A 13,653-nucleotide genomic window follows, 5' to 3' on the forward strand; every position below is an offset into this window, starting at 1 on the left:
TGTTTCCTTATGATCATTGAGTCATGCATAGTTCTGGGAAGAGAAGGGCCTTTTATTGTAGCTTTTCAATAGAAATCGGAGGGGAAAAACCACCCATTCCTGTCATCACAACACTTATGACTGTAACGGGAGCAGATTTCATATGACTGGTGATGACTGACTTGATCTTTATCCATTCCTCGCATGCGCTTTTGCATCTAGATGGTCTGTTTTGTTACGGTAGAATAAATCCGTATTAAAGAAATACGATTCTGACGAAAGATGTTTGGATGCGGGTAGTTGCTCAGTGTTTTAAAACCTCATTCAAGTCTTATATCTTCCCTAATGAGTGTCTTTCTAAAAAATATCTCTGAATAACGTCCCATGATGCTTTCCAGAGTTTAGCTCCAGCATCCGTGTTTGTCTTAAGCTTAAGGCCGGTTTCCCCCACTTAACCACAGCAGTCAAGAGAGGTCAAAGAGCGCACCAGTACGGTCACCTGACATCGCTGAAGTCTCAGCGGTAGCCGGATTTGATTCGTCTCCAAGTACCTCAGCAGATGTTAATGAGGAGACCTTGACAGGGTTCCTGTGCTCGCTGAATCCATACCTATTAACGTCCCACTCTGCTGCTCTTTCTTTCTCCGCGTGGAGCCGTTCAGCTGACAGGTGTTGGATGAGGCCATCAATTATCAGAGCTGAATATCTGTGTCAAGCTCCATGAATCGATCCAATAAAGAGGGCAGTGACAGAAGCGTCCACCTCTGCTCACCCTTCATTATCTTCTGAGACCGTCCTTTGTGACGGACTCCTGCGGCCCGTCAATGGGGCCGATTATTGGCCATAATGATCAAATCCGTAGGCATTGATGGACAAATCATTGGCTTTTTATTAAAACTCAAAGGTTTGGCTACTGAGGGACGTTTGAGGCGAACAAATTTTGTACGGTTTCTCCTGTTGGTCCTTTATGGCTGACTTTGATGTTGCAGTGTAAAAAGTATCAGTTGACTTAACTTAAAAAAAAAAAAAAAGTGAGGAAACCCGTTGCCTTAAAATTAAGTAATAAACATAATGCGTAATTGGAAAAAAATAAGTTATGTGAACTTGACAATTCCACATAACTTAATTTTTTCAGTTACGAATTAAGTTTATTTACTTAATTTTAAGGCGACTGGTTTCCTCACTTTTTTTAAGTTAAGTCAACTGATCACTTTCTAAGATTTTTTTTTTTTATTAATTGTTTTAATAGTTTTAACATGTTACTTAGTACAATTTATTTATTTTTCTATTCATTATTTTAATAATATTAATTTAGTATGTTTAGTGTTTCATAGGTATGATTACTTTATTTTATTTTTTATTTTAATAGAAAAGTACTATAATTGAATTTATTATTTATTGCTGTTTTAATAATAGAAATGTAGTATGTTATTTAGTATTTTCATAGGTACGATAATATTTGTTTGTTTTTTGCATGGTAAAAAAAAGTTACATTTAAAAGGCTAAAATGTTATTTTTTCATTTAGTTTAATATACTTATTCAATTTAAGTAAATAGTCATTTATTAGATTTAATTTGACATTACTTTCTGTGTAAACACTGGACAGATTGGGACTTATTTATGAAAGCCAGCGCTATTTACCCTGGTGAAATTAGTGTTTTCCTGCGGAAAGCATTTGGTAAACAGAATTTTGTTTAAAAGAAATGTTTATATACGTTTTCTATTAATCACGGCAGCAGTAATTCAATTTTTTAAAGGTTTTGCATCATGCAAATTGCGTACAGCACTAATTTTGTGGCCGTGTTCTTACCGTTAACCAATTTGCATAATTCTTTTCTTTGACCACGTCACTTTCTGGCCAAATGCAAGGCGTCTTTTCTGCTGAAGAGACCCGATGACCTCCAAAACCAGACGGGCGATACTTTGGCATGTCCTTTGGCACGGTTTCATTCCACACTCCCTCTCTCTTTCTGGTTCAAGAACATTTCTTGTTCTCAGTCAACAAGCCTTTTTCACAGTGATGCAGAGGAAGCTGCTTCATCTGCGTCATTGTGAGTGTTGCATAATGATGATTTTGAATGTGGCATGCTGAACTGTTTTCATGCAGCGTTCCAGAACGCAAGAGAAAGCGTGCCAGTTCAGGCCCAGACCAAAGACGTTGATCATACAGTGACAGGAGTGGTGAAATCACCATTATTCACGTCCTCTCGCAAGCAGCCTGCAACCCGACCTGCAGAATTGAGATGTCAAGAGAAAAGTGCTGGAAGAAGAAGTGAACAACTGAGCTACTCGGAGACAGTTTTATGATGTTAAGAGTGTATTAAGAGTTAATATTGTTACATTAATTTTTAATTTGAGAGATTTAACTTCAATTACATCTTCTCCCTTCATGTAGATTTACATGATAGTATTTTGAATGTATGATTACATTTTGTTTTTCTTGTTTTTGTGTAGTGAAGAAACGGCAAACATTTTTTGAGAAGATGTTTAGTGTTCTTGAGGAATAATATTTTTCTAATTTTGAATATGTTTATTATGCCATTTAGTATTTCATAGGTATGATTACATTTTATTAATGTATTTTAAATTTATTATTATTTTAATAATATAAATTTAGTATGTCAGTTAGTATTTCATGATTATATATTTATTTTTAGGGATGCATGATATATCGGCCACCATATCTGTATCAGCCGATATGTTAATTTTTAATGTTATCGTTATCGGCCTGATAAGAAAATATGGTCGATATATTAAAGCCGATAAATGATGGATTATTTCCTTCAGCTGAGACATTTCAGATGTGCACTGTTCACCATTATGGTTTTGAATTGCTTGAAATATGATTGAAATCACTTCAAAAAGGAAAATACAGTTAAGTGCAACATGTACAGCAGCGCAAATCTGTCATATAGGCTACATAATATTATAATGAGAACATTATAATTGTGTGCTTGGGATATGGCTTTTAATGATGAGACTTATAAATATATAAAAAAATATATAAAAAATGTTAATTTAGATTTATCAGCCAATATATCGGTTATCGGCTTTCAAATATAAAGATTTATTGGTTAACGTATTGGCCAAAATGTTCATATCGGTACATCCCTATTTATTTTTCAATAGAAATGTTACTTCATATGTATGATAACATTTATTTATTTTTTTGCATAGTAAAAATGTCTTTTGACTAACATTTATATTAATTTTTTTTAAACCTTTTTTATTTTGTACTTTATTTTGTACATAATTAATTTGGTTTTTATAATTGGGTGGCATTGGGAAAACAATCCTACTTAGTATTACCCTCCCATTAAAGACCTTGCCTTCATCTACAGTCTTGCTCATATCTGAACATTATATAGATTTTATTAATTTTTCAAACCCGAAATACTTTGTATCTGCAGTATGACATGTGCTGCGTTGTCCGTCCTTGTTTTTAATGTAATACAGTTGTAAACAAATAGTTTTTCCATCCAGTGCTGCGCCATCATGCATCAGATATTTCGGAGAAACAGTCCATCTGTTTTTGATGCTCACCAGCAGTGTAAAGTTCTCGGCCATCAAATCAGCCTTGACACGTGTTTAACATCAGGAGTAATCGCTTCCCATTAAATAGTGGAAAGAATTACCATTGTTTTACTTAGTGCTTTAAGTTAACAACTCTGGCAAATGTTTCAGCTCAATTGGATGTTTTTAATTCTTTGTCTGGTATCTGTATAGGGGACGAGCTCTTCATTGTTGCATCACACACATATATGACTTTGATTCTGCTTGTGTTTTATGCAGGCTGAGCTGTAATGTTGCTTATTCATCAGCAGATAAATCCTAGTGTAGTCCCAGTCGCTCTGGCATGTTTAAGACCCTCTCCAGTCAGACGTGCTCATAGGCTGATAAATTGCATCAGAGGACCAACATTGCCACAGCAGTTTACTTAAATAACCGTTACTGGTAAACAAGCCAAAAATACAGTGTTGTAATACACTGTAAACTAATTGTAATACAGTGCACATTGTTGAATGTCAAAATGATAAACCGTAATTGTGCATGAATTAGGCCTTAAATGATTTTATATGATGAAATCAGCCTTTGCGAAAGTGGAGAAACAAGTCACATCTTTACAGCTGCAATTTAAAACCAGCGAGCATAGCGTATTATTTTACTCTGTTATCGGAGCTGTAGTCAGTTCAGACGGACTGAATCTGAGCTGTAATCTTGCATCACATGCTCCACTGGCAGGATGTGCTTCTCCATGTCAGATTTCACTCGCCGTACATTCCCACACTAATTACCATTCCGGAACAAATCCTTGAGTCACCCAGCACTCGGGAGCGGTGGTCTGTCATAACAGATCTGCCGTGGAGCCTGTGGAGAAAACAGTACCGTGCTGAGGCGAAGTCATGGGAATTAGCTGTACATCAAAATCAATCAATGTTTTGAAAGAATAAAAAGTGGATAATGCATGAAAATCCTTTCACAGCACATTTTACTTCCATAACCTGATGTATTTCAAACAGGATATTCTATTAAATGATTTATTTAGAATGTAAATAGGGTAAATTTTGACTTCATGTTGACTTTAACATTGGCTCCCATGCCAAACAAATCTCCCTAACCCTCTACAGCAGGGCTCTTCAAGTAGTTTCATTCGAGGGCCGGAATATCAAATCAAAAAGTTGAGGTGGCTATAATGGCTATAATATAGTTTTCAATATAAATATTCCACATTTCCACAAACCATGGTAAATTACTACAGTTCATTCATGGTAAATATTTGTAAGGGTGGTGATTTTGGGATTTAAAAGTCTTCATGGCACATTTCTCCTGTTTTCCTCATCAGTCTTGTTGGGAATGTTGAGGCTGTTTCATCCTATTTAAAACTAGTTTAATCATCGAGTGATTTGTAGTTTGTAACCGAGAGGTGTGTGCCGAATTGAAACGCTTCTCATTGGATGTGGCAACGCTGATTAATAATGGTAAGTTATCCGGGACTGGGAATAAACGCAGCTCCTTTAAGCTTTCGTTCCGTTATCCACTGGGCCGTGCTGCATTTATTCAAAGTAAATTAGTGAAACACTTGAAATCAGCGCTATTTGTTCTGTATTTGTTGTTACTGACTGAGAAACAACTTCAGATGATTCAGTGCGGTCCGAACGAATCCAAATCGTTTCAGATCGTTATGCAAGCGCGTTTGGCCAATTCACGGAAAAGAAAGAATCGAGACAAAAGAATGATTAATTCACGAATAATGGGTATCGCTGGTTGAGTCGACAGAAATATGGGACACACATAATAACTGCTGAAATATTCGCACAGAATATTTCCACTGCGGCCACGTATCTAACCAAATTTAGCCGCACCGCCAGGAAAAGAGGAGGAGGAAGTTAACGAGCCCTGCTCTACAGACACGTTGAAGCTCGAGTCGCCATTGGCTAGTAAATTTATTATAATAAAATATATATTTTTCAAACACTATTAAAGTCAAGTAAACAGTCTAATAAAATACGGTCAAATAATCAAACTCCAAGCAATAGCACAAATAAACACAATAGAAAAGATGCCAATTAAATAAACAGTGCTTTTTCATGTAGCTCTAACAGTAGTTAGATGTGGATTCGGTACAAAAATTTAATAAATTAATCAAGTGTAAAATAGCACTGCATAGTCTTCACTGTATTAAATATAGATTAATCCTTATTAAAGTTACAAAAGTTCAATCAAGAGCAGAGGTTTTTTTGTTTGTTTTTTTTGCAGTGAGTCTGTTGTTTAACATTAAAACGCAGACAGCAGCAGGACTATTAGGCTGCTGTCACTTTAAGACTAATGTACTGTTACATGCATTTACCTTCTCAACTGTTTACATTCTCTTAAGACATAACCAACTATATATACTTGCCAATATGGGCATTTTGACATAATTTTGTGTGAAATTGTCCGTTCAACTGCAGCGGCAGCACTGGTCCGATCAGGACAGTGACAGTTCTGTCAACGAGCCCTGCTTTCTCTCACGTTGAGTGTACATGTGTAAGAGAAAGCGACAGAAGGTGCACTCAGCCAAGCGATGGTGCGTAAAGCTCAGCAGGCAATGAAATTACATCTACGCTAAACTTATTGCCTCTAACTTGATTACAGGCGACTGAAATCATACAATTTACTAGCCACTGGCTAATTTAGTCGCCTCTCGTGAAATTTGGTCGCATATGCGAGTGATTTACTTGCATTGTAGAGGATTGCTCCTGGTGTGTTTAAAGGGGAAACTGAGTGCACTGACCTTTTTGCAGAACAAGTCAAACATTTGTCTGTGTTTAGATGCAGCATCTCTGAGCTGCTTTACACTGATCCTCTCGTCTTCATGTCACCGGTACACATCACTGCAGATTAGGACACGCTCTGTTTTTATGCGCTACTAATGCTTTTTGCTTGTCAAAAATCCAAGCTTTTGCTGGTTTGAAATCAGTTTAAGGCTTAAAAATTTACAATGTTTACAATGTGCATCATATGACAAAGACTCTGTTTGGTAAATGTAACCAATGACTTTAGATATATGAATGGTGCACTCAACGTGCAACACTCAATATGGTGAAATAAGTCCCACTTTCTAAATAAAAAAAGCCAATTGGTAAAGTCAGATGCTGTTAGAAGCTCCGGCTGCTGTGATTTGAGCATTTAGAAACAAAATTTGAGACAGTTGTCAGATTTCATTAATTTCAAATATGAAATTTAATTGTAAGCTTGGTGAACAGCTTTTGGAGAATTTGATGTTTCCCCATTCAAAGAGATAGGAGCTGTACTTACATGACTGAAGTAGCTGCCTGAGAGGCGTTTCAAAGATGGCCACCAAGTGAAATGACTCGCCTGAAAGGGACTTTGATGCAATTCAGTAATTTAGGTCATGATAGCCTAATATATCAGGATTTTTCCTGGGTCAAAAATGGTCTTCGTGGTGGCTGACAGACATGGTCATCGACACAAACAGTAAAAAAGTACCCTACCCACATGATCTGCGAGCCCAATGCTGACAATAAAGTACCCGCCACTCTCACTGTAATCCTTTCTTGCCCTCTTTGCAAAAAAATCTGTGATTTCATAGCTTTGTAAGAGAAGATGCTTCTTTGCTAGACCTGAAAATTATTTTGGTATACATAATAATAATAACCCTGACTCTGTATATAGGATGTTATTTGGCCCTTGTGAGATTATTACCATCAGAAGATAGACAGACAAAAATATGTTTGATTATTCATTTATTTACTGTTTTTACTTATTTATTGGCTCTTTGTATAGCTCAAATGATTATCATTGTTCTCATATGCAAAGCATTTCTCTTGTTTTAAAGGAATAATTCACATGAGGCAAGTAAATGATGACAGAATTTCATTTGTTTGGATGAGCTGTTCCTTTTAAGGGTTTTTTTTTTTTCATACAAACTTTCTCGCTTTAGCTTCCTGTTATAGTTAGTAATGGAAACCCTTTGTGCTCTGACAAAAAACAGACTGATGCTGTCATGTGCCTGTGTGGATTTATCTGTGGGAATAAAGTGACTGTGTCTTGTTGTAATGTATTTGTTTAGGCTCGTGGACGCCACATGACTGTCCTATCACTGCAATGGCACATTTGCTCCGTGGCACGTTGCGATTGCAGCTTGAGTTCATTTCTCTGGCATCCTCCATTGCAGGGACATGTCTGCTATCTGAATGTCAGCGCAGTCTAAATGTTTTCATTTGTGTCAACTGCTGTTCGTTGAGCTGCAGATGGGAAAAACTTTCTGGAGTATTGTGGGGGAAAAAGTAAATCCATCTCATGATCTAATTGGTGGCGTGCTTTTAGTAGTTAAAAAGTATTGTGCTACCTAGCAACCATTCAGAACACCCTATATACAAACTATATATATATGTGTGTATATATGTGTGTGTATATATATGTATATATATATGTATGTAACCCACAGTCATGAAAAACCTGGAATGTATAAAGAGAGTTTTAATATATATAAATTGCTCTTTCATATCCAGTAATCCATGTGGAAGAGTTATGGAAATTCGTTGGCGAAAAGGTTTTTGAAGCCTCTATAATAAAGATGCACTGTGAGTGGTTTTGGATGAGAGCATCTACTAAAAGACTAAATGTAAGTGGTTGCTTTGGGGCAAAGAGATGCTCTTGTAATTTTGTTAATAACACTGATTTGCCTTGTCTTGGCATGTGAGGTCTAATTTTGTGTTTTAACTGACCTTTAGTTCCTTTTCGAGTTTTACTTCTCTCTTTGGCTGCACCTTTAATTCTGCTTCTATTCCTAAATGCCACATAATGTTATTTAATTCCAAAAGATGATGAATGGCCTCATCACATCAATGGCCGTCATGGAATTTTTATAATGAGTCATAAAGTGCTTCAAGAATAAATGTGACCCGAAGTTAGGATAATTACGGGGTGGCTAATGATGAAGTGTTTTAACAATCCTGACTACTGCTGAGTACTGTTCTCAGGCTCTCAGCTGGAGCGAAGCTTTCTCAGGTCACTCTAACCTGCTTATTGGCATCGTGTTCCTCTCACACCCTTACTACCCTTTCAACCAGAGCCAGCAGAACAGGCGTTGGGAGCACCTGGTTTTGCCTTCAATGATTACAGGTTATTACTTGGTCTACAAATGATTAGACAGACTTGTAGGATATTGTAGAGAGGATAACGTAACTGGTTTTAAGTTGTTGCTGTCTTTGTGGTGTCAGCTTTTTGACATAATACACACAATATAATGGCAGCAATTGATGAAATGAAAGTAGCACTTACAAAATTGTTATTTATCTCAAAACGGACAATTATCAACTGCTCTATCAATACTTACAGTATGACTTGACTAGTGAGCAATATTTTTAGACATCAAGTCATAACATATCGGACATTGGCCACCCAGCACTCTATCAGTAATGATAGAAATCTGAAAATCTGGCCTGCGAGCCAATTACGGCCCAGGGATGAATTTCAAATGGCCCCCAGCTTGCCTATTAAAATATATTATATGTGGCCAACCACACATAATTTTCAAATCATGCAGTTTCACAATGTCAACACTTCTGGCCTTGTATACATGTGTATGAACCACCTTACAGGACTGGCATAGAAATGGTTTAGTCGGGTCTTGTGACTCTGTGCTAGTGATGGTATCCCCTTCCACAATCCTCAGACAAGCATTGTTCTGTAATCTTACCCATGTCACCGTATCGCTTTTGATGCCATTATTGGTCTGGTGGCCACTTTCCAACTTTCTCCTGTGTCTTAAGGTGACTTGCTTGTTTGCATTTCACTTTGGCCCTTAAATTGGAAAATAAGGTACAAGATGCCTTACTAAAGACAGGTTGTGCCCTTTCTTGTTTTTATTTGTTCAAGTTTTTAATGATATGTCTTTTGCATATCATTGCACAGTTGAGCTATTACGACACTGAGACATGTCTAAGCCAATGACTAATACCCATTTTCTCTTTTCCAGATGCAGCAGCTGTTCTATGAGAACTACGAGCCAAACAAGAAGGGCTACATCCGTGATCTCCACAACAGCAAGATCCACCGGGCCATAACCCTTCACCCCAACAAGAACCCTCCATACCAGTATCGCCTGCACAGTTACATGTTGAGCCGAAAGATCGCTGAGCTGCGCCACCGCACCATCCAGCTTCACCGTGAGATTGTGCAGATGAGCCGCTACAGCAACACTGAGGTGCACAAGGAAGACCTCCAACTGGGCATGCCTCCTTCGTTCATGCGCTTTCATCCCCACCTACGTGAGGAGGTACTAGAATGGGAGTTCCTCACAGGCAAGTACATTTTCTCGTCCTCGGACGGTCAGCCTCCACGTCGAGGCATTGACTCCTCACAGAAGATGGCGCTGGACGACATCATCATGCAGGTAATGGAGATGATTAACGCCAATGCCAAGACGCGAGGTAGAGTCATCGACTTCAAAGAGATCCAGTACGGATACCGAAGGGTCAACCCCATGTACGGGGCGGAGTACGTACTGGATTTGCTGCTGCTCTACAAAAAGCACAAGGGGAAGACTATGACAGTGCCCGTAAGGAGGCACGCTTATCTTCAGCAGACATTCAGCAAGATCCAATTCCTGGAAGATGAGGAAATGGACGCCCGAGTGCTGGCTGCCAGGATCAACCAGGACTCAGACTCGCTGTCCTTCTTGTCCAACTCTCTCAAGATGCTTGTCCCATTCAAGCTGAGCGGCCCAGGCGTCGAACAGCACGAACCCAAAGAGAAGAAGATCAACATCCTTGTGCCGCTGGCGGGACGCTACGAAATCTTTGTGCGCTTCATGGCCAACTTCGAGAAGATCTGCCTCATTCCCAATCAGAACGTCAAGTTGCTGATTCTGCTTTTCAGCACGGACAACAACACGGAGCGCATTAAGCAGATCGAGCTCATGAGGGAGTATCACATGAAGTATCCAAAAGCCGATATGGAGATCAAGCCGGTTTCTGGCCCTTTCTCCCGTGCTCTGGCCCTGGAGGTCGGCTCGGCCCACTTTACCAATGATTCCTTACTCTTCTACTGTGACGTGGACTTACTGTTTACTCCGGACTTCTTGACCAGATGTCGCGGGAACACCATACTTGGGGAACAGACGTACTTTCCCATCATCTTTAGCCAGTACGACCCAAAGGTTGTCTACGCGGGCAAGGTGCCCAGTGACAACCACTATGTGTTCACATCCAAAACGGGCTTGTGGAGACACTACGGTTTTGGGATCGTCTGTGTCTACAAAGGAGACTTGGTCAAAGCGGGTGGCTTTGATGTCTCAATCCAAGGTTGGGGACTGGAGGATGTGGACCTCTTTAACAAATTCGTCCAGTCCGGGATCAAGCTGTTCCGCAGCACAGACACTGGCATCGTGCACGTCCACCACCCCGTGGTTTGCGACCCCAACCTAGATCCCAAGCAGTACAAAATGTGCCTGGGTTCCAAAGCATCCTCGCATGGCTCCACGCAGCAACTTGCCGAGCTGTGGTTGGAGAAGAACAACCATAGCTTCCGAAAGATCTCGAACTCTAATAACGAATCAATGAGGACAGAATAGACCCCACAAGCGCACAGCCATCTGTCTTCCTCTTTATGGTGTTTTTTTTAACTACCTTATTTATTTTTTACAAAAAAAGACTTCTGTGGATATATTTTGAAATAACTTGTTTTGTAAACTGTAAAGGAGCAGCACGACACCTTCAGACTCGGTCGTTACCGATTGTTAAAATAAGGAACATTGACGTAAGAGGAGCAACAACGAGAGATCTATTTTACGAATTTAATACTGAGCATTATATTTATGGCACCTCACGTACAGACTGCTGTGTACCTCACCGGAAAATGTGTCGCAATAGAGTTGAAGAAGGAGTTTGGACACGGACATGTGGTGTCTGGCAAATGGTAAATGTTTATTTGTGAATGTTTACAGAGAGCTTTGAACAAGTGATTGATACTTGGGAAAGGGGATCTATAAAACAACAATCTTAATTGTGACAATTAAGGGCCATTGATCAAAAGTTTCTCTTTTTTTTCTTTTTGGTTTATTTTTTCAGTTTATTTGTCTGGGGGGGATCCATAATAACACTGTTTTGTTTCCATTGATTTTGATTTATTTGTTATTGACTTCTGTGAATGAAACTGCTGGATGTAGATCTTTCCAACTCATTCCCACTGTCTAATTTATTGAACGTTCAGTCTCGTATGATATCGGACTGAGGTTGTGTATGTTAGAGATTGTGTAACCGTCTCAGTCATGGATAGTGTTTTCGTTCCTGTACGTTTCCCTCTCTCCATCTCAAATTACTTTGATTACCAAAGACTTTTTTGCACAGTTGCTGTAGGTGATAATTGTTTCGAGCGTGCTTGTGAATGTGTGCGTGTGTGTATGTGTCTGTCCGAACACAAGGTGGTGGAGCAGGAAAAACACATGAATTGTACTGTAGGATAGAGGTACCAATGACCAGATTTCTATTCTACACAGCTCTATGAAAGTATGTCAACAACAAGCCACTTAACAGAAATGATGAAAACTATTTTCTCATTTCGTTTGATCAGAGTTTGTTTGCTCCTGTTCGTTATTTAATTTTTTTATACGGTTGCATACAGGCCATTCTCCTGTGATCGAGCCATGCACTCCACGGGGAAATTGGCCTAAACCGCCGCCTCGCCTTCTGATGTGAGGACCAATCTCCCACAGTAGTCTGTTTCTATTTTTTTCTTCTTCTTCTTTGGGGAGTTTTCATACTTCAGTTCTATGTTAGCCCCCATTCAACTGGGACAAATGTTTTATATTTAATAAAATGGAAAATGTTTATCAAAAGTGTTGCATTATGTTTTGATTTCTACATCCAAAACAAACCATCCCTTTTAGGTTTTATCCCAATTTGTTTGCCTTATTAGAGCATCCAAATGCAGTGAAACACAACTTTTAAAGGAATGTTCCAGATTCAAAAAAGTTGAGATCAATCAGCAGATGCATTATGGATGTATATATGGCAAGATAATCAGGAAGGTTTCAACTTGCTGTTTTATGTAAACTGCTTACATGAATTATTCCATACAGAAATGTGTTATTTCATATGTAAAGTTATCTAAATCATCCTTTTAGCAGTGAAACAACTCAAGGACTATGAACATATAATGCATTTAGCAGATGCTTTTATCCGAAGCGTCAATGACAAAAATTTAATCAGTATCCATTTTCCCTGAGAATCAAACTTCTGACCTCAGTTGAGCAAATTTGTGTAATTCCTGTGTATTTTTCTCCATATAAACAGTCCCTTAATGGTATCATTGCCAAAATCTTGCAAAACTTACCAGGGGTGCGTTTCCCAAAGTGAACTATGGTCACAAGTTCTGTCTTTACCAATAGAGTTCAATGGGACTTACAACCATAGTTGACTAACGACGCTTTCTGGAAACGCACCTCTGGTTTACTGGCTTTACATCGTCATGACAAGAATGACTGAATTTAACTTTGCACAGAGAAGGTTAGTAAACAGACTCGCACTACTTAATTGTTAATAAAAATTAAATGGCTTAAAGTGGCCATATTGAGCCCTTTTACAAAGTGTTGATTTTGTTTTTGGGGTCTACTAGAATAGGTTTCTTGCTTGAATGTTCAAAAAAAAAAAACAGTATTTTTCACATATTTTACATTTTCCCAGTCTGTCAGTAACTGTTTAGTTCCGGTCTATATAAAGCCCCTTCTTCCGAAAAGCGCAATGTGCTCTGATTGGTCAGCTGAAACTGTGTGTTGTGATTGGTCAACCGCTTTGATCATGTTTCGCAAATATCAAGCCGCTTACCCTTTATTTACACTGCACACATCTGCGGAGCATTACGGCTCTGGCTAGATTTTGTTCCATCCTCTACACGGTGTCAACTCACACCAGAAGCATTTCAAAAGCGAAGCAGATAGATTCGCGAGACCACGAGATTTGCCTGTCCAACTTTGTTTTCCTTGATTTTTCATGTTTTTAATGGCTAAATGGTTAATTTTTTCTGGTTTAATTGTTTCTATGCCCGTATTGTTTTTCCTGTAGCCTAAAGACAAAGTTAATACACTTAAAAGTCCAGTTATGGACAACAAGGTTAAAAGATTTTCAAGTTTTTCAACTTCGAATCTCTTGTCGTCAATTTCTGGCTTCC

At 38.6% G+C, this 13,653-nt stretch overlaps 1 protein-coding gene across 1 annotated transcript in view; it reads left to right on the forward strand.

The window, feature by feature from the left end:
• Positions 1-12,322, forward strand: part of chsy1 (chondroitin sulfate synthase 1) — a 76,695-nt gene extending 64,373 nt beyond the window's left edge. Inside the window, 1 exon segment of the mRNA XM_051901550.1 lies at positions 9,464-12,322. Coding sequence (XP_051757510.1) covers positions 9,464-11,059 — 1,596 coding nt within the window. The 3' untranslated portion in view covers positions 11,060-12,322.
• The last annotated feature ends 1,331 nt before the right edge of the window (positions 12,323-13,653 follow it).

Source organism: Ctenopharyngodon idella, chromosome 7, assembly GCF_019924925.1.
Source record: "Ctenopharyngodon idella isolate HZGC_01 chromosome 7, HZGC01, whole genome shotgun sequence".
Taxonomy (NCBI): Eukaryota; Metazoa; Chordata; class Actinopteri; order Cypriniformes; family Xenocyprididae; genus Ctenopharyngodon; species Ctenopharyngodon idella.